This window comes from Procambarus clarkii, chromosome 40 (genome assembly GCF_040958095.1).
Source record: "Procambarus clarkii isolate CNS0578487 chromosome 40, FALCON_Pclarkii_2.0, whole genome shotgun sequence".
In the NCBI taxonomy this organism is placed as follows: domain Eukaryota; kingdom Metazoa; phylum Arthropoda; class Malacostraca; order Decapoda; family Cambaridae; genus Procambarus; species Procambarus clarkii.
In genome coordinates this window covers 9324856-9347789 of record NC_091189.1, presented here as the reverse complement: position 1 = coordinate 9347789, position 22934 = coordinate 9324856, and the positions used below count along the sequence as shown (strand labels likewise).

At 42.5% G+C, this 22934-nt stretch overlaps 1 protein-coding gene across 5 annotated transcripts in view; it reads left to right on the top strand.

Annotated features, from left to right (window-relative positions):
- The window catches only part of LOC123758108 (uro-adherence factor A-like), a 364530-nt gene that overhangs the window by 330969 nt on the left and 10627 nt on the right, over positions 1-22934 (top strand). For all 5 annotated transcript variants that reach the window (XM_069338664.1, XM_069338665.1, XM_069338666.1 and 2 more), the window contains 3 exons: positions 15379-15544; positions 17340-18713; positions 21190-21327. In XM_069338664.1, coding sequence (XP_069194765.1) covers positions 15379-15544; positions 17340-18713; positions 21190-21327 — 1678 coding nt within the window. The remainder of the gene's footprint in view (positions 1-15378; positions 15545-17339; positions 18714-21189; positions 21328-22934) is intronic.

The window sequence follows — 22934 nt, the reverse complement described above, 5'->3', positions numbered from 1 at the left end:
ACCTAGCTGACAGGTGAACTAGTTGACTGGTAACCTAGCTGACAGGTAAACTAGTTGACTGGTAACCTAGCTGACAGGTAAACTAGTTGAGGGGGTAATGTCATCTGATGTATAAGACCTGCAGCATTGATTTTAAAACAAAATTTTGTTTCAGGTCCCTTGATCCCGTCTATGATTGTAATGTTGAACCTCCTTATTGCCTGGCCTCACTGCCTCCTAATTGATCTTGTTTGTGGTGATCAACGACATGTTTGTGTTGATCAACGACATGTTTGTGGTGATCAACGACATGTTTGTGTTGATCAACGACATGTTTGTGGTGATCAACGACATGTTTGTGGTGATCAACGACATGTTTGTGTTGATCAACGCCATGTTTGTGGTGATCAACGACATGTTTGTGGTGATCAACGTCATGTTTGTGGTGATCAACGACATGTTTGTGTTGATCAACGCCATTGTGCGAGTCGGACGAGTGTATTTTTCCTCGTCTGTTTTTACCTCACTTAGTTTAACCGGCTTTTCTTATACTGCTTATCATACCATTGAGATATTTTTGTCGATTATGGAACTAACCTTCAGATAAATGTTATGTCTACATTATGGGGTACAAGGTTTCTCTCTCTCGTTTGTAACGCGGTAGACTTAGAGTATTTCAAGGTGCTCCCTGTGTAGCATCCACCTAATTACCGTGGCGTCTCTGGTCTCCCGAGGTTTACAGTACGGGTTTACAGTCCGTCATCCTCCTGGCTATGTTACCGTTGTTATGCTCACTAAATGGTATATGCACAGTAGCGCCATGTTATCCGGCAATATATGAAATATTGCCGGAACATCCGTGGACATTTTCAAGAGAAAAACTAGATAGTTTTCTTCAAGAAGTCCCGGACAAACCGGGCTGTGATGGATATGTGGGCGCTGCGGACCGCTCCAAGCAACAGCCTAGTGGACCAAACTCTCACAAGTCAAGCCTGGCCTCGGGCCGGGCTTGGGGGAAGTAGAAGAACTCCCAGAACCCCACCAAGCAGGTATACAAATATTTAAGTGCGTCTTGTAACCTGTATCCATTTATTTAGTTTATTTTTGCATTTTATTTCGTTCTGGCATGAGTAACGAACTCGCTACGGTGTCAGAGACAGTTTTATCAATGGGCGTTATCGTGTGTTGTAGAGTGGGTCGGGGGGGGGGATATAGATAAGGGTGTGCCATACACAGAAGATAATGTCGTGTCTTCATTCCAACCCATATTCCAAAAATGATAGTACAAGTAATATAGGTGAAATGTGCAAAATATGGACTGTTCAGTCCCCTCCCCTAAAATAGTACACTTTTTGTGCTATTAGAATTCTAACGGGTATAACAACAAGGCACTATCAGGAGAAAGCGCCAAGCCATTTCCACTATATAGCACTTGGAAGGGTTCAAGATAAGGATTTGGGATGGGACGGGGGGAAGGAATGGTGCCCATGCAACCACTTGGACAGTCGGGGATTGAACGCCGACCTGCATGAAGCGAAACCGTCGCTCTACCGTCCAGCCCAATTGGTTGGGCATAACCAAGTGAGTTACCATAAATCTAAATTAATCTGTTTTAGACCTAATTAAACTATCTTAGGCCTAAAATTCGCTAGATTAGACAATCTTTAATCGAGTTAGATCCCCCCCTACACCCCGCACAGAAAAGCCAAGTGCTTACCTAATAGTGTCTACGGGGAGTGAGATCTAGCTCTCATTTCCTGCCTAATGGTCTTGTTGTATGTGTTGCATTACAATTAAACTATTTTGATGTTGAAATTCTATCGAATCTGGCCTTAAAGTTGTGGATAGAGGTGGCTTCCACAGCCTCCTGGTTGGTTGATACCTGGTTGATGGGGTTCTGGGAGTTCTTCTGCTCCCCAAGCCCAGCCCGAGGCCAGGCTTGACTTGTGAGAGTTTGGTCCACCAGGCTGTTGCTTGGAGCGGCCCGCAGGCCCACATACCCATCATAGCTTTGGTCCGGCACTCCTTGGAGGAAACAATCTAGTTTCCTCTTGAAGATGTCCACGGTTGTTCCGACAATATTTCTTATGCTCGCTGGGAGGGTGTTGAACAACCGTGGACCTCTGATGTTTACACAGTGTTCTCTGATTGTGCCTATGGCACCTCTGCTCTTCACTGATTCTATTCTACATTTTCTTCCATATCGTTCAGTCCAGTACGTTGTTATTTTACTGTGTAGATTTGGTACCTGGCCCTCCAGTATCTTCGACGTGTATATTACTTGATTCTCTCGTCGTCTTTCTAGTGAGTACATTTGGAGATTGCAATGCATTCCACCTGCTGACTACCCTTACATGTGAAAGACTGTTGACACCCAGTGACCCCTCAGACAATAGTGCTGATTGATTGGTACCGCCGGAAGCTTTATAGTGTAGCCTAAACTAATCCTGTGGGCGGTAAGAAAATGACGTCACGCGTCCTTTGAACTCTGGGTAGCTAACAGAGATGAAGCTTAACGATATAATCACGATGAATCCACTAAACTTCAAACCCAGTCGGGTACAAATGCAGCTACGTCTTCTAGTGCCCCCGAAGGCACCAGGAATCCACTGAAACCCGCAACTCCCAGTACATCTCAGCCAAGCCGGGGCCGGGCACCCGCTTCCCGCCCAAACATCCTACCGGAAAACGGAGTTGGGGTGATGTGGGGGAAGTCGGGTAGCCTATAATCTTCCTTGTGGCTCCTGAGGATAAGGGCGCGAGGAAAGTCTGAGGGCAGTATGGACTGTACGGACCCAAAGGGCAATAATTGTGTTCGTTCGCCGGTGGTCCATATGCAGTCGCGGAGCGTGTCAAGACGTCCGCTCCGCGTCAAGGTTGAAGCTGGAATCCCACCACCACATTGTAGCAGATGTTGTCTACACACTTGTAAACACCTGGCCTCATACAACCCTCGCTATATCTGGTCTTAGGACAATACTGTTACAGTGCCATCATACCTTGCGATAATTTTGGGGCTCAACGTCCCCGCGGCCCGGTTCCCGACCGACCTCGTTGCTGGACTGGTCAACCAGGTTGTTGGACGCGACTGCTCGCAGCCTGTCGTATGAATCACAGCCTGGTTGATTAGGTATCCTTTGGAAGTGTTTATCGAGTTCTCTCTTGGACACTTGAAGGGGTCGGCCAGTTATGTCCCTTATGTGTAGTGGAAGCGTGTTGAACAGTCTCGGGCCTCTGATATTGATAGAGTTCTCTCTCAGAATACCTATTGCACCTCTACTTTTCATCGTGGAAACTTTAATTCGTTATATAATTTGTTTTGAAAAATTGAGCTCATTCATTATTTAAGATTTAAGATAGAAGGTTTTGTGAATAAGATGTTGATATATTTTAAGGATTTGGCATTGATCTTGTAAAAGGTCTCTCAATAGATTCTTCTTTTAATAAAGGTCACGTGATTTATCCTGAAAACTTTTACAGATTATATTTTTGGCGATGACAGGTGAAAGTTCATGGAGTGTTTGCCACTTTAATTATATATGTTTTTATTGCTGATTCTTATTTGTGATGCCTTTACCGAGTTAGAAGTCTTTAGTCGACAACATAAGAGAGTAATAATGAACCAAAATATACATGACCTTCGTGTTTAATTTGTACATTTGTAACGGGGGGGTGGGGGAAATAGCTCTATCTTGTCCATTATTCCACCCCCCAGTTAACTAACGAGGCCGGGGAAAACAGCTCTCTCTAGTCCGTTATCCCGTCCTCAGTTAGCTAACTATTCTAGAGCACTCCCAGAGATCCTAAGGCAACCTCTCTCGTTCAACACCTTGTAACCTAGGTATTTGACTACCTAGGTGCTAAGACTACAAGGCGCCGTAACTGGACCAGCTACCCGAAACTCTAGAGAGAACTCTAGAATACAGAATCATTGCCACAAACGTATAAGAGAAAACGAAAGGAAAGAAATGAATAGTGAAGTAATTAGTGAGGGTTTGGGGTGAGAGGGAGAGAGGTGGGAGGAGCAAGGAGGGTCATTAGTTGAAAGTGAGAGTTTAGAGAAGGGTGGAGGGAGAGGTGTAGATAGGTAGAAGTAGAAGAGTAGATAGTAGAAGTAGAAGAGTAGATAGTAGAAGACGAAATGCTGCCACCATCCATTCATGATCATTACATACAAGACAACGAATGGAACTTGCCTGTATCACAAAATTCTCAAAGGATGTTATCATGAGTTCATTATTAGTATGTTCCCTCTGTACCATGTATCAACTCCAAACATGTACTTATTAATATCTTGAATCTAGTAACCACCGAGGCTTTCTCACCTCAACTCAAAGCTCTAGGGAACAAAGACGATTTAAATAATAAGTTCATATATTTCACATACTAAGTATCATAATATAAGCAATCCAATTAAAATGTTAAAGATTAATATGCAAAGTGAGTCATCCTCCAAGAATCTGAGAACACTACAATTGACTGCCCCTGATCTTCACACAACACTTGTAAAACACGACCAAGTCACCTTACTGCTCAACTCACCAAGTGTGTGCCTATAGCTGGATAGAGAGGGGGGGGTCTGTAGTTGACGGAGACTCCCGCCCTGCCGGCCGACAGCCTCCCTGCTAGGGCCGTCTCCTCTGCTCTGCTGACTGCCGTTCTGTCTGTTAATGCTTCAATGCTCTATGCTCCCTCAGTATATATTGGGGACCCTAGTACTAACTCCGCCCACAAGTAGATAGCCTCCGGCACTACCAAGCCACTCCTTAAACGTCAGCATGTTTGAAGGCTACCAGACTACAATTATAAGCTTAGCGGAAGCAAGGTGAAATTCTCATGATCTGACCTCAGGTCACTTGAGGTCATTAACGCTTTGAGGTGTGGGATCTCAGGCCGACAAACTGGCGCCTCTCAGATCCCTGTCTGTGACTCATGTACTCTATGTATGTATTAAACTAAACCAAACACTTTTACAGTGTTACACATTATTAACATGTGGGAACTAACACTATTGCCTTTGACGATTTAAATCATTGTCCCTTTAACACAAAATATTTTATTTTCCTTACTCTTGAAACGACGGGGATTTAGATACAACCCATGCCAAGACCTGAGGGAGGTACTGTATATAGGTTATTTCCTACATAACACGGTTCGCGTAAGGATTTAAATATATATTACATCTACCTGAGGCTAAGGTAACCCATGAACAACCCAATCCAGCCTAACCATAAGATGTATAGTTTTAATATTTATAAAACGGGCAGTGGGCAACACGTCTGTGTACGAATTGACCGTAACATACAGGAAGACGTGAAGGGCCCTGAGGACGGTACACAGGTGTAGAGCCCTGAGGACGGTACACAGGTGTAGAGCCCTGAGGACGGTACACAGGTGTAGAGCCCTGAGGACGGTACACAGGTGTAGAGCCCTGAGGACGGTACACAGGTGTAGAGCCCTGAGGACGGTACACAGGTGTAGAGCCCTGAGGACGGTACACAGGTGTAGAGCCCTGAGGACGGTACACAGGTGTAGAGCCCTGAGGACGGTACACAGGTGTAGAGCCCTGAGGACGGTACACAGGTGTAGAGCCCTGAGGACGGTACACAGGTGTAGAGCCCTGAGGACGGTACACAGGTGTAGAGCCCTGAGGACGGTACACAGGTGTAGAGCCCTGAAGACGGTACACAGGTGTAGAGCCCTGAGGATGGTACACAGGTGTAGAGCCCTGAGGATGGTACACAGGTGTAGAGCCCTGAGGACGGTACACAGGTGTAGAGCCCTGAGGACGGTACACAGGTGTAGAGCCCTGAGGATGGTACACAGGTGTAGAGCCCTGAGGATGGTACACAGGTGTAGAGCCCTGAGGATGGTACACAGGTGTAGAGCCCTGAGGATGGTACACAGGTGTAGAGCCCTGAGGATGGTACACAGGTGTAGAGCCCTGAGGATGGTACACAGGTGTAGAGCCCTGAGGATGGTACACAGGTGTAGAGCCCTGAGGATGGTATACAGGTATAGAGCCCTGAGGACGGTACACAGGTGTAGAGCCCGGAGGACGGTACACGGGTGTATTAGAACCCTAAGGACGGTACACGGGTGTATTAGAACCCTAAGGACGGTACACGGGTGTATTAGAACCCTAAGGACGGTACACGGGTGTATTAGAACCCAAAGGACGGTACACGGGTGTATTAGAACCCTAAGGACGGTACACGGGTGTATTAGAACCCTAAGGACGGTACACATACAGACGTGCAGTCCCTCTCTTTCACACGAAACGCTTAACAAGCTCAGTCATTCACCCCACAGAATATCCTGAGTGAAAAAAATCCTACAATTAGTTCAGGTACGGCCAGAGAAGCGTAAAGTGTTAAATTATCGTAGAATTCAATCTTGTGGATTAAAAGAACTCAGCGCTGAATTCTCGTTAAATTATAAACTTCTTGCTGTGTAGCGAATTCAAACGCCCACAAGCCTCATAAATACAAGGCGTCAGTCTATCTTCCTGTTTAGGTTGTATTTATAGTAATGATGAGGACCATCCTACATATATTGACGTAAAAGGCAATTAGAAAGTAGAAAACGGTACTATTGAATCTGGACAAATTGGAAAAAGTTTTTGTTGATGTTGCAAGGAAAACTTAGCCTAACCTAACCTTCCTAGGCCTAATCCACGCTATCTGAGGCGTAATATAGTACATATATGTGCTATACTAAGCCTAGGAATATTTAAGTTTGACTTTTTGCGTTATTTGTTTGGTCTACAAAGTGAATAGTATCACAACCTATTCTAATTGACCATTACGCCTATGTGTGTACGATAGTTCACATAGTTGCAAAAAGTACTGTCTAAAGAGGAGGATGGGTTGAAGGCGTTACAGTCAAAGAGCATGATTAAAACATTAAATTCAAAGGCTGATAAAAGCGTTAAGTTCAGCAGTTCTATGCATAAATACATGGAGCTGACTCAGGCATAAATTCAATTAAAAAGCGCTACAGTTTTCATGCAACTCAATATCCCGAATTTGAAATTTAGATTAACGAATTGTGTCAGTACTTATTTCTTTTTTTTTTAAGCTACATTGTCCCGTACAGGTATTAGCATATGTTACATCCCTCGTGAGCGGATATTAACATAGGCTTCCTAACCTTCCCTATTATACTGTAGCTAACGTAGGCTACATTTTCCATGCACAGATATATTAACCAGCTACATTCCATACAGATATTATTAGCGTAGGCTATATCTGCGCGTACAGGTATAAACGGAGACTACGTCTTTGCGTACAGATAGTCGCATAGGCTACATTTCCCACGTTGTGTTGATTATATTTCTCGCCCTCCTAGTTATATCCTTGGTATACCCCCTTTTCATACATTTGTTTACAATACTTCAGTCATGTCCCCCGTTGTTCTTCGCCTTTCTCTGATTGATTTACTCTCTCTCTCGTCAAGTCTTAACTGTTCGCACTTGTTTATTCACCGACCACTAATTTGGTATCTTGTTGTTAACCGACTGGCGAGTCATGTTCTAGGAGAAACTATAGTGGGGGAGTCGTACCACGAACTTACCCACTATAGCAAAAAACAAAATCAGAATGCGTTTGCTCCCGTATCTGTGTTAAAATAGCCTCGAAGCAGAAACCCCTGAGGCACTCCACTTACAACAGTGTCCCGATTGGACTTGACTATTTATGCTGTTCTCTTTTAAATAGTCATATCCAAATGAAATTTCAGATAACCCCTCCAATGCCTTACTTTGCTCTCCAGTATTCCACAAATAAGCAATTATCAAAAGAAGGCGCCAAGCCGGGGATAATGTAGCCATTATTCCACAAGGAACAATATCAAAAGCACTTTTTATATTGTGCTTATGATGTCGCAATTTTATGTCAGTGTTTATGATGTCGCAATTTTTTCACCGTCGATTGTAAATATGCTGGAATAGAAAGAAGAGTAAATTTCTTAACATTAGCGGCCCTAATAAAACCATGCTCTGAGTTTTGTGTTTAATATGTGCATTTTAATAGGTCTGCGAATAAAATTTGCTATTTTCGATTCAACCTCTTCTCCCACAATAGCAACCCGTTCTCGCAAATTTAATAAGTCAATATTGACTTATTAAATATGTGCATAGGTGACATACTTAACATAATAGATACCCTTAAAAAGATTCATAGAAAACACCGACCTTACCTAACCTTGTTAGTATCTTAAGATAAGCATATTATTGCTTCGTAATTACAATTATTACCTAACCTATAATAGGTATAGGTTAAGTAATAATTGTAATTACGAAGCAATAAGATGCTTATCTTAAGATACTAACAAGGTTAGGTAAGGTCGGTGTTTTCTATGAATCTTTTTAGGGGTATCTATTATATTTAGTATATCACCTATGCACGTAGTTAATAAGTCAATATTGACTTTACGAATTTGCGAGAACGGGTTGACAATAGACATCAAGCTGATTGACCGATTGCTCAACACAAATAATATATTCTCTTTAGAAACCGACACCGCCCAGCTAATAAAAATACTCCTTCCCACCCACCCCGTAGAAGACCATAACAGACCATACATACTCCCTGTCACCCAACAGAGAACCTGGCCACCCGCAGGGAAACCCTTCATTCCACCTCGTAGAGAAACCCAACAAAGAATCCTCCCACTCACCCCGCAGAGAAACCCCCCCCCCTCTCCTCCATCCACCCCGCAGAGCACATCCCCTCCCCTAGCAGGTACCACTCCCACAAGAGCTGACCTCCACTTCCTCTCTGCCATTGTTGTGTTGCCAACCTCTCATCCGCACCTGTTTATCGCACTAGGCTCTCGTCCTTTTCTATTACCACATATTCTCTCGTCTCTCATGTCCATATATTTTATTTTTGTAATGAAAAGCATTGTTACATATTCTATTTTCTTACTCCCACTGATTCATTCTCCCCATTCACATTTTTTTATGCATTATTGTTTTTTATAGAATTTTCTTATATCACATTCCCTGCGTAATTTTGTTTTAATGTAAACATCTTTTTTTTTTTTAAACATGGGAGGGCAGACAGCAGTCTGTAGTAGCTCATATGATGCTAAATATTGCCCTTGATAGTGACGGTGAACATATCGGCCTACTGATCATAGGTACAGCTTCCCAGTTCACAATTGACCTTTAATATTTGACTTGATGATATGGCCTTGGTGTATGTGATACTTGCGTTGCTTATTTTGGTCATTATGGATCATATCTCTCCTCTGTAAGAGGGGTTTAGATTTCACTAGAAATTATTGACCACTTACGTTCATCTTTTGGCGTGATGCTTGCGTTGTTCGATGTATTTGAAGCTGTTTATATTACTGCTTTGTGCGATTTGTTTCGATTTTCAATATGCAATATATTTGAAGATTTTTTTTACATTAATCTTTAGGTTTCAAACATGGTAGTTGGACATGGAAAAGCGGGAGTAAACACATGATCTTCTACTGTGTGTGCTTCCTTTGTTCTTTGTTTAATATGCACATCGCGAGAGAATCGGAAATCCGTGCGCTAGAATATATTAATGGCGGACCTGACAAGATGTGTCCTCTCATTTACTGTTCAGAGCGAGCATTGTACAAAAATTAATCTCATTTTGTTTTTGTGTAGAAATGTATTAGTGGCAGTTCCTGGCAGGAATACTAGTAGAGTGTTGCGAGGCGCACTTTTAATGGTGATGGGTGTATTGGAATTATCGCCCAGGGTGGCATCGGGCTCGGCGTAGTCAGAAGAACTTTCCTTGAGCGTTCTGAGTCAGCCAAATAATACGAATAATATAATTGCTATTCACAGAGACTTTGGACGCTTCCGTTATTTAAGTAGATATCTGTGCTGAGTGTTCGTTTTGGCAGCTTGGAGAAGTTTGATGTCCTGAGTGTGTATTTACCAATTGTGCCCACAGGATCGAGCTGTTAGCTCTTGGACCCCGTCTTTCTAATCGACGAATGTCTATGTACTGACTTCCTCTATTTTTCTCTATCATATCTACTACTTATATTTCTCTCCAACACATGCACACATCCCCTAGATACAGCCCGTAGCAACTGTAATCCCCCAGGTACCTATTTACTGTTAGGTGAACAGGAGCATCAGGTAAAAAGACGGCTCATATGTTTCTGCCTCAGCCCGGGCCCTTAGGACTACGACGCCCGAGCTGTGTCCACTCGGTGTATTTACCTAGTTGTGCTTGCGGGAGTTGAGCTCTGCTCTTTCGGCTCGCCTCTCAACTGTCAATCAATCAACTATTACTAACTACTAACATGTTTTTTTTTCTCACACACACACAGGAAGCACCCTATAACAGCTGTCTAACTTCCAGGTACCTATTTAGTGCTAGGTAACAGGGGCATCTGGGTGAAAGAAACTGCCCATTTGTCTCGGCCGACACCGGGAATCGAACCCGGGCCACAGGATTACGAGTCCTGCGTGCTGTCCACTCAGCTACCAGACCAGGGGTGTGTGTATTATACATTATATATATATATATATATATATATATATATATATATATATATATATATATATATATATATATATATATGTCGTACCTAGTAGCCAGAACTCACTTCTCAGCCTACTATGCAAGGCCCGATTTGCCTAATAAGCCAAGTTTTACTGAATTAATATATTTTCTCTAATTTTTTTCTTATGAAATGATAAAGCTACCCATTTCATTATGTATGAGGTCAATTTATTTTTATTGGAGTTAAAATTAACGTAGATATATGACCGAACCTAACCAACCCTACCTAACCTAACCTAACCTATCTTTATAGGTTAGGTTAGGTTAGGTAGCCGAAAACGTTAGGTTAGGTTAGGTTAGGTAGGTTAGGTAGTCGAAAAAACATTAATTCATGAAAACTAGGCTTATTAGGCAAATCGGGCCTTGCATAGTAGGCTGAGAAGTGAGTTCTGGCTACTAGGTACGACATATATATATATATATATATATATATATATATATATATATATATATATATATATATATATATATTTTTTTTTTTGGGGGGGGGGGGGTCCCTGTGCCTTATTTTACCAACTTCGAAGTCAACTCCGGAGCTGGAGCCCCTGGGGGCAGTTCGTTGTTGCCTTCAACCTCGTTCTGACAGTTCTGTCGCGGTGCTGGAACCACTCTTTTTGGCGTTTGCCTTTCCATTGGAGATTTTCGGCGCCGTGGAGAGGGGAGGGGCGCTGCATGGGTAACAGCATATCAATGTCATATCATATCCATATCAATCTACCCTGGCTTTGCACCCTGGAGAGGCCACTCCAGACCGACAACCAGAGCGCAACTGGTATATATGGGCTGTGACGTCATTTTAGTGCAAATGCTGGAGTTGTAGACGAGTAACCTGCAAGATAATGACTGTCCTAACTGATAGTTTGCTGGTGAGCTGGCAAGACGGCAGGTGCGCCGTCTCTCGTGGGAGGTAGGGTGGGGGGGGGGGGGAAGGTGTGACTAGACAATACGGTTTGGCACATGTTGTTGTTGTTGATGTAGAGTCTTCATGTTGGAGCATGCTGATATGTAGGTGGTAAGGAACAGGCCTTAGAAGAGAAGACGGGACACCTCATAGTGTCCCGTCTTCTCGGTTTTCTTTGTCGTACAGTATAACGGTTTGAAACTAATGACGGTTTTGGCCTCCACCATCACCATCTCACAGAGTTTGATCTATCTGTCTACCACTCTATTTGCAAAAGAAAATTTTCAAATATTTTTTGGCACCTCTCTGTTCTTTGCTTGAATCTGCGTCCTCTTGTTTGTGAAGTTGTTAGTTTTAGGAATTCCTCCTTGTCAATTTGGTCTATTCCTGTTAGTATTTTGTAAATGGTGATCATATCACCTCTCTTTCTTTTGTAATTACCTAAGTATAGTTACAGGATGAGAGCTACGCTCGTAGTGGCCCGTCTCTCCAGCACTCTTTGTCATATAACGCTCTGAAATTACTGAGACTTTTGGCCTCCACCACCTTCTCACCTAACTTGTTCCAACCGTCTACCACTCTGTTTACAAATGTGAATTTTCTTATATTTCTCCGGCAGCTTTGTTTCGTTAGTTTAAATCTATGACCTCTTGTTCTTGAAGTTCCGTGTGTGTGTGTGTGTGTGTTTACTAGTTGTGTTTTTGCGGGGGTTGAGCTTTGCTCTTTCGGCCCGTCTCTCAACTGTCAATCAACTGTTTACTAACTACTTTTTTTTTTGTTCTTTCTTCCACACCACACACACACACACCCCAGGAAGCAGCCCGTGACAGCTGACTAACTCCCAGGTACCTATTTACTGCTAGGTAACAGGGGCACTTAGGGTGAAAGAAACTTTGCCCATTTGTTTCTGCCTCGTGCGGGAATCGAACCCGCGCCACAGAATTACGAGTCCTGCGCGCTATCCACCAGGCTACGAGGCCCCCTTAGGTGTGTGTGTGTGTGTGTGTGTGTGTGTGTGTGTGTGTGTGTGTGTGTGTGTGTGTGTGTGTGTATTCACCTAGATGTGCTTGTGGGGGTTGAGCTCTGCTCCTTCGACCCGCCTCTCAACTATCAGTCAATCAACTGTTCCTAACTACTTTTTTTTTCCTCGAGCACACACACACACACACACACACACACACACACACACACACACACACACACACACACACACACACACACACAGGCAAAGACTCAGCCTAAATTGTTGCATAGCCACATTAGGAGAAAAACAACAGTAAAGGAACAGGTTATGAGATTAAGGATAGGGGCGGAAGGATTCACTACAAATGACAAGGAAGTGTGTGAGGAATTGAATAAGAAATTCCAGGAGGTCTTCACCTTAGAACAAGGAGAAATTCCAGAGGTAAGTGAGGGAATAGCTAACCAGGAACCACTGGAAGAGTTTGAGATTACCAGTGGGGAAGTAAGGAAGTGTTTACTAGAGTTGGACGTGACGAAGGCTATAGGCCCAGATGGAATCTCCCCTTGGGTTCTAAAGGAAGGAGCAAGAGAACTGAGCCTACCACTCTCCATAGTGTATAACAAATCACTGGCAACAGGGGAACTGCCAGATACTTGGAAAGCAGCTAACGTAGTCCCGATATACAAGAAAGGGGATAGACAGGAGGCACTGAACTACAGGCCAGTGTCCCTAACCTGCATACCATGCAAGCTGATGGAGAAGATTGTGCGAAAAAAACTAGTGGAGCATCTGGAGCGAAGGAACTTTGTAACACAGCATCAACATGGGTTCAGGGATGGCAGGTCCTGCCTCACAGGGTTACTTGAATTCTACGACCAGGCAACAAAAATAAGGCAAGAAAGAGAAGGGTGGGCAGACTGCATATTTTTGGATTGTCAGAAAGCCTTTGATACAGTGCCACACAAGAGGCTAGTGCGAAAGTTGGAGATGCAGGCTGGAGTGAGAGGGAAGGTACTCCGGTGGATAGAGGAATACCTAAGCAACAGGAGACAACGAGTCTGTGTGAGGGGTGAGGTCTCAGATTGGCGAGACGTCACAAGTGGAGTCCCGCAGGGGTCAGTCCTTGGACCTATACTGTTTCTGGTATATGTAAATGATCTCCCAGAGGGTATAGATTCGTTCCTGTCAATGTTTGCCGACGATGCAAAAATTATGAGGAGGATTGAAACAGAGGATGATAGTAGGAGGCTACAAGATGACCTGGATAGACTGAGTGAATGGTCCAACAAATGGCTGTTGAAGTTCAACCCGAGTAAATGCAAAGTAATGAAACTAGGCAGTGGAAACAGGAGGCCAGACACAGGATACAGAATAGGAGATGAAGTACTTAATGAAACAGACAGAGAGAAAGATCTAGGAGTTGATATCACACCAAACCTGTCTCCTGAAGCCCACATAAAGAGAATAACGTCTGCGGCATATGCGAGGCTGGCTAACATCAGAACGGCGTTCAGGAACCTGTGTAAGGAATCATTCAGAATCTTGTACACCACATATGTAAGACCAATCCTGGAGTATGCGGCCCCAGCATGGAGCCCGTACCTTGTCAAGCACAAGACGAAGCTGGAAAAAGTCCAAAGGTATGCTACTAGACTAGTCCCAGAACTAAGAGGCATGAGTTATGAGGAAAGGCTGCGGGAAATGCACCTCACGACACTGGAAGACAGAAGAGTAAGGGGGGACATGATCACAACCTACAAAATCCTCAGGGGAATCGACCGGGTAAACAAGGACGAACTTTTCAACACTGGTGGGACGCGAACAAGGGGACACAGGTGGAAGCTGAGTACCCAAATGAGCCACAGAGACGTTAGAAAGAACTTTTTCAGTGTCAGAGTAGTTAGCAAATGGAATGCATTAGGAAGTGATGTGGTGGAGGCTGACTCCATTCACAGTTTCAAATGTAGATATGATAGAGCCCAATAGGCTCAGGAATCTGTACACCAGTTGATTGACGGTTGAGAGGCGGGACCAAAGAGCCAGAGCTCAACCCCCGCAAGCACAATTAGGTGAGTACAATTAGGTGAGTACACACACACACACACACACACGATCGTGAGAAACACACAAGATCACAAGATCGTGAGAAAAAAATAGTAACACATCTGGAGAGAAGGGACTTCGTGACAAATCGCCAACATGGGTTCGGAGAGGGTAAATCTTGCCTGACTGGCTTAATAGAATTCTACGACCAGGTGACAAAGATTAAGCAAGAAAGAGAAGGCTGGGCGGACTGCATTTTCTTCTATTGTCGGAAAGCCTTTGACACAGTACCGCATAAGAGGCTGGTACATAAGCTGGAGAGAGGTAGGTGTAGCTGGTAAGGTGTTCCAGTGGATAAGGAAAGCAAATTCTCAAGTACTCACCTAATTGTGCTTGCGGGGGTTGAGCTCTGGCTCTTTGGTCCCGCCTCTCAACCGTCAATCAACAGGTGTACAGGTTCCTGAGCCTATTGGGCTCTGTCATATCTACACTTGAAACTGTGTATGGAGTCAGCCTCCACCACATCACTTCCTAATGCATTCCATTTGTCAACCACTCTGACACTAAAAAAGTTCTTTCTAATATCTCTGTGGCTCATTTGAGCACTCAGTTTCCACCTGTGTCCCCCTAGTGCGTGTGCCCCTTGTGTTAAATAGCCTGTCTTTATCTCTTTATTGTGTGACTGTGTGTGTGTGTGTGTAATTACCTAATTGTGTGTATACCCACCTAGTTATATGTACCTAGTTGTGCTTACAGGGGTTGAGCTCTGGCTCTCTGGTCCCACCTCTCTACTGTCAATCAACTTGTGATCAACTGATCAATCAACTGTGTGTTTGTGTTTTGATAGCATGGAGAAGATATTTGCTGTGATGAGTGCTATTTTTTCTGACATTCTGGGAAGTTTTGTTCTGAGCATGTGTTTCTTCCTACAGCCTGGAGGAGAAGTGGGGTAGTGGAAGCAGTGCTCGACGCAGTGAGAGGCCCTCAGTTTCATCCCTTGCATCTACAGCGTCACCCTCGGCAGATGAGAGTGACTCTGGCTTCCATGGGTACCGTTCTCGAAGGTACCGGTCTCCGGAGGGAAGGTCCCTCGATGAGGTCAGTATCACTATTATTAAACCCAAGCAACTGATCCATACTTTACTTTTAAACCTGAATAATTTAAAGCCGGTTTAATACATGTTTCAGAAATATCATTTACAAAACATACACTATTATATTATTTAATACACTACTATAATAAAGCATGTACAGTACTGTATTATAATAGTCATATTGTTTGTATTATGATATATACTTGGCATAGAAACCAAGAATACTGTACGTCCAATGATCAACCACAATCAAAATGTGTTTAGTTTTACATACTTGTGGAGGATATACCTCAGTGGATGCATCCTTCTAAGGTACATCCTCCACCTTACCACTCAATCTTATCTTACAAAGCACTCTCATATAAACAGGGAAATCTCCAAATATTATTTTTTATTGCCTGCTTATCATATACATAAACATGCTTCTCTCCACAGGTACATGAAATTTAACTCTTTATCTCTTCATAATTCATACTGTGTCATGTATATCTAAGCCACTGTATATTCCTCTGCTTCAAATACAAACGTTTATTCCACTGCATCAATGTTTTAATCAACAGTGCTAATGCAGTTATTCCAGGGACATACTACCCATTAGTTTGACCAGACCACACACTAGAAGGTGAAGGGACGACGACGTTTCGGTGCGTCCTGGACCATTCTCAAGTCGATTGTGTGGTCCAGGATGGACCGAAATGTCGTCATCCCTTCACCTTCTAGTGTGTGGTCTGGTCAAACTACTTCAGCCACATTATTGTGACTCATCGCCTGCATACTACCCATTATGTCATTTATACAGCTTACTCTTACTCTACAGTTCAAATCACACATCGCAATTATTTTGTAAACTGCAATACAACAAATTCTCACTTCTCTCAGCACACAGAGCATTTGGAATCACAACCACCACATTTAATCTTTCTAACTTGAATTTTACACACCAGCTCATTAAACAGTTACACAAGTTATACATTTCCCTATACCCTGTATTTCTCTGCATTCATTTGTAGACAAAGTATGTTTGATTACTGCTCATGTTCATTATTATTTACTCCATTCTACTTGACATTCTTGCTTCCATTCAGCTTTGTCTTGCATAAACATATTCACATCCCACTTTCCATACAAATTTATCAATTCTAGCTTCTATAGTTCCACATTTATCTAATATTTCATGCAGCCTTACAGGCCTGTCCTTTATTTGAGACTTAGACAGGTGTAGACCCCAGAACTGCAGCCAATTTTGCAGTGCGTGTAAAGGAATTTAAGAACTAGACAATTGAACTGTAGTCAATACTGTATACATATTTACAATACTGTACTGCACAGGTACAGTATTTTGATTGATGTAGAATTCTTAGATGAAAGTTGTGCTTGCATTCCATTCTTTTTATCACTTTTTTTTGTATCATGTCTATCTTTAGTGTCAGTCTTGATGAACACTTAATTGTAAAAGTATTTTTATACTTTTATACTTTTTTATACTTTTTATAAAAAAGTATTTTATTTTTTTTTAAATAGTTTTTTCAAAGTTATTTGATACTATGAAGAATTAAATTCTTAGTACAATAACTAATTGATATTTTAATCCCTCCTGATTGTTATTAAGATTTTATTTATTAATAGTTCAGATGAGCCTAAATGTTTTCATGTACTTTTTTCTAATGTGTGGGTTTATTGTCCTTGTTTGATTCTAATCAAGTCTAACATTGCCTGATTTTACTAATGATATTGAAAGTAAGAAAACAGCAATATTCTGTACTCTACTGTTTATACTGTACTATATATATATTTTATAGGCAAGTGAATCATCGCGCGTGCAGGGTGACCGGCTCAATACATCATGTGATTCATCAGTAATCTTACGGCCTGGAGATCGCCAACCTCTTTATGCAAATGCTCCGCCAAAACCTAAGCGCTTAAATTCTTCTCGGGATTATAGCACTTCTCCAGAGCGATCCCCTGAAAGAGACGAAAGAGATACACGCACATATACTGATCATGGTGGTGGTGGAAATGGCACAATTGAGACACATAACCCAGATGGTCGAGGCCTCCACTATCACCCTCCTGCAGCTGAGAGAAGGACACCTGATGCATATGGGGTGACAGCCGGTGGAGGCCGTGGAGACTATGAAGATGTTTATGGGGACAGTAATGGGTCAAACTCCATTCCTCAAAGCCCTGTACGAAGGCCTGATCAGCGAGACTCTTTTGCTTCTTCAAGAAGTGGTGGGACAAGACTGTCTGAAGAACTACAACTTTCAGAACCTTTAAGGTCAAACTTTTGTCGGCAAGACGATACACTTCCCCGTGTCTCCCATACAGATCCTCATAAAAATCATCGTCCAACAGGGCCTCCTCGCCCACATAGTGCAGATTTTCTCGACTATAATCGTAAGCACAATAGCAGCAACATGTGGTCTTATCGACGTGGAAGTGGTGGAGATCTAGCAAGACATGAAGAAACAAGACCAAAATCTTCGGTTGGTCAGAATGAATCAGATCATTGGTCTGAGGAGAACTATGCTCAGAAGATGCGCCAATCATCGCTGTATCATTCACACATGCATAGCAGATCATCATCTCGTTATTCACCTGCTGGACGTGGAGAAAGTCCAGGAAGTGATCACCACCACATGAACAGTGTTCATGGGGGGGTGTCACAGCGTGTACCACCTGCTGGAGCTGCTACACCTGACTTGTATATATCTCATAAACCAGCTACCACACCAACACCCCCCAGTGCTACTAACAGCTTACGGCGGGGTGCTGGTCAAGATTTAAAAGAAGTTCCAAGGCAAGATGCTGGTCAGGAGTCTTGGGAAGATCACAGACAATATCCACGCCATGTGCTCCGGCAAGACGGTCGACAGGAGCGAAGATCAGACACAAGACAGAATCATCGGCAAGACCCCTGTCAGGATCATCGTCGGGCATACAACCACGAGGAACCTGTTTATAAACATGAGACATCACCAAATACTACTCTCAACAGTGTCCCTACTCCACCAGGCAGTTATCCTAACAGTGCTTCTCCAAACGATAGTGTCAACAACAGTTTCATGAGATCAGCGTCAGCAAGGTTACCTCGCCATTGTTTGCAAGATGATATGATGAATACTTCTTTGCAAGATGATGGTTCTGATGGAGACAGTAAAAAGATGCAGCAGGTAAGAGCAAACTTATAGCAAACATAGGGTATGTTGATAGATTACACTATAAAATGGTAAAATCATATTGTTGTTGCTTATGTATATACAGTACTACAATATTTTGAAAATAATCACTATCAAAATATCAAAAGAATCTCATCATGGATAAAATCCAAGGCAGCCACCTATTATTCTCTGCACAACTATGTAAAAATGACCTGTCCATTTGTGCAATATACTTAAATTATACTCCATATTGCCTGTTATAGTGCACTAAAGTCTTACCTAGTAACATCTGGCAAATATTCAGTATCATGCTCATACAGGGTCTACTGATCCAAGCTACATGGGATATTTCCCAGTTGTTACCCTCCATGTGCCTTTGGTAGGCTAGAATCGTTTTAGTCGAGTTAGATGTGTTTTCATCCTGAAATTTTGTATTTAATTTGCTGTGGACCATGTGTATCTTTTATGTTCCAATAATAGTGTATATATTATATATATATATATATATATATATATATATATATATATATATATATATATATATATATATATATATATATATATATAAACTGAAAACTCACACCCCAGAAGTGACTCGAACCCATACTGCCAGGAGCAATGCAACTGGTATGTACAGGGACGCCTTAATCCACTTGACCATCACGACCGGACATAAGGAAGTGATAGCCGAAGCTATTTGAACCACTTCCCTGCCGGCACTCGGATGGTAATCTTGGGCATAGCATGATTTGATAAAATGCTATGCCCAAGATTACCATCCGAGTGCCGGCGGGGAAGTGGTTCAAATAGCTTCGGCTATCACTTCCTTATGTCCGGTCGTGATGGTCAAGCGGATTAAGGCGTCCCTGTACATACCAGTTGCGTTGCTCCTGGCAGTATGGGTTCGAGTCACTTCTGGGGTGTGAGTTTTCAGTTGTATATAGTCCTGGGGACCATTCAGGCTTGTTTGCTTTTGTGTTCCTCACGTGTGCCCCAAAGAATGAGGTGATTTGATAAAATGCTATGCCCAAGATTACCACCCGAGTGCCGGCGGGGAAGTGGTTCAAATAGCTTCGGCTATCACTTCCTTATGTCCGGTCGTGATGGTCAAGCGGATTAAGGCGTCCCTGTACATACCAGTTGCGTTGCTCCTGGCAGTATGGGTTCGAGTCACTTCTGGGGTGTGAGTTTTCAGTTGTATATAGTCCTGGGGACCACTCAGGCTTGTTTGCACATATATTATATATATATATATATATATATATATATATATATATATATATATATATATATATATATATACTGTATATATATATACACAGTACTATTAAATTAACATGTGTGCATTTAGTCATTTACAGTCTTTGTATGTCTGAAACTTTTCTGGCCTGTTCTTATGCAGTATTTCAATGCCAATGTACACAGCACAGCTCTCGGTAAAACTACTTCATTCATGGTTCTCTGGTATTTAGCCTATGGTCATAGGTAGTAATATCTGTGCACTGGGTACATTTGGCCATCCCCTCCCTGTAGGCTGTGGTCAAGGTATCTTTGTTTACTCACTATGTCTCAATTCATGCAGGTTGGTGTTCAATCCCCGACCATCCAAGTGGTTGGACACCATTCTTTCCCCTGTCCCATCCCAAATCCTTATCCTGATCCCTTTCAAGTGCTATATACGTGTAGTTGTAATGGCTTGGCACTAGCTCCTGATAGCTCCATTCCCTTCGATGCTTCTCAAGTGGACTGAGCATGTTGGAAGACAGAGTATATGTCAAACAATACCATACATTCTGTCTTGGCGATTTGATGTATGGTGATGTGCCTTAGAGATGATGCATTACACTGTCTGGGCAATGTGAATGAGAGCCATTTGGTGTATTTTAACTCTGCCGTTCGTGCTATTGCGTACATCTTTCCTATTGGGTTCAGGGTCAAGTTCACCCTCAGGTGTGTTACAGCTGTTGGTGCACTTCTTTCAGCCAGCAAAACATAAATTTAATAAAAACTCCTGGATTTCTTTTAAACTCCACCTCTTTCCATATACTGTATGTTAGGATGCTTAAACTAATGATAGATTGAGTTTTTTTTATTTAGCTATAACACTTTACCAGACATTCAAAATTATAGGGATAGTGATAAATAGCCATAAATTTCCATTAGCTTCAAGGTTGAGGTGGGAAGAAGGATACAGTAGGGCTTCTATAGAAATTAAATGTAATGATTTCTTTATTTCCCATTAAAAACTAATGTGTATAAAAATATACCATATTTTAAATACAGTAGTGTGCATTTCAATTTCTTTTTAATATTTAGTGTGCCCAACACTTTACAATAAAAGGAGTGATGATGATAGTAAGAAGCTGGTAGATGTCTAAATATCTGTTGTAAATGTGCAGTATTATTAACATGCTATATTCAAGATTTTTTTTTTTAATACTATACAGTACTTTAAAAAGTATTTAAATGATTTATTTTTACTCTTCAGCGTGAAGAATCTATGAAAAGGTTGCTTGAATGGAAACAACGTATGTTGCAGTCTCCTTTGACACGTAAAACCAATTCTCGTCCTGATGCCACTGCTACACCACAGCCCAGAACAAATAATGAGGCTTATAGACAACAGGTTTGTATTATAAAAAAGTATAACAGTAATAACTACAGTACTGTATTAATAATAGTAATAATAATTAATAATAATATGAGCAATAATAATACAGTATTGTAGTAATAAAAAGATAACATGACATGCAGACCCCGTGGTGCAGTGGTAAAATACTTGCCCGTTGCTTCATGAGCACCTTTGTCTGGGTTTGTAGCCTGGCCGGGGAGGTTTGATCCAATCCTTAACTGTAGCCTCTGTTCACCAAGCAGTGAATGGGTACCTGGTTGTTAAACGATTTGGCGGGTCGTATTCCGGGGGAAAATAGAATTAATTAAGGACCTGCCCGAAATGCTATGCCTGTCAGTGGCTTTACAAGAAAGTAAGAACTCTTTTATATATAAATACTGTAGTGCTAATAAATTTTTTGAAATTTATTAAATACAGCAAGCTGGGGTCTGATTTAAATTATGTTTTTAATTATATTTAACTACTGTACTGTATCTCATAAAATGTTATGGGAAGACAGACGACTGTTGCTAGTCATCTGTGTAAATACAGCTACAATTGACTGGATGAGACACTAGACTGCATAATGGCTGACTTTGGAGTTTTACTCGTGAGCAGGTTAAATCCTCACTTTTTTGTTTGGCCAATAGATCAACTCCTTGCCATCACAGTTAGAAGGAAAAAGCCTATTACCAAACTATCAACAAGGCATAGAAGAAATGGATCACAGTTGGGAGTATCCAATCTGGTATACCAAGGACTTTCGTCTCTTTGTAGTCCTGCCCTGACCTTCACACTTAAGGTCACATCGGCTCCTAGCTTGGCAAGTTACTGATCATTTAATTAGAGTGCCCCTAACCAAGAGCTCATTAAAGGAGTCAAAGACTAGTGAACACCCAAAGGCAAGGCACTCCACTCCCAGTGTGCTGGCCTCAGGCAGACTCCCGAACATAGCAGTGAAGCAACACTGTCAGTGCAAAGGCTAGTGAGCAAACTGGGAAGAGGACCCAGAGTACATGCAGCTCAAAGCACAGAGAAGTCAGACTTACACAACAAAACTGGATATAAAACCGGTCCGTCTAATTACCACAAGCTACACAAGCTTCAGAAAGCTTCCTGGCAATACGTTAGTATTGTTACGTTAGTAATTTACACGTGGAAAATAATTGAGGGGCTGGTCCCAAACCTGCACACAGAAATAACACCACATGAGACCAGAAGACATGGCAGGATGTGCAGAATACCCCCGTTGAAAAGCAGAGGTGCAACAGGTACTCTGAGAGAGAACTCTATCAACATCAGAGGCCCGAGACTGTTCAACACGCTTCCACTACACATAAGGGGCATAACTAGCAAACCCCTCACAGTGTTCAAGAGAGAACTGGATAAGCACCTCCAAAGGATACCTGATCAACCAGGCTGTGACTCATACGTCAGGCTGCGAGCAGCCGCGTCTAACAGCCTGGTTGATCAGTCCAGCAACCAGGAGGCCTGGTCGACGACCGGGCCGCGGGGACACTAAGCCCCGGAAGCACCTCAAGGTAGGTAGGTATCCACAAGACACCCCCACTGCTAGTGATGGAACATGTACCAGCCACAGCACAGACAACAAGGGTTATCTA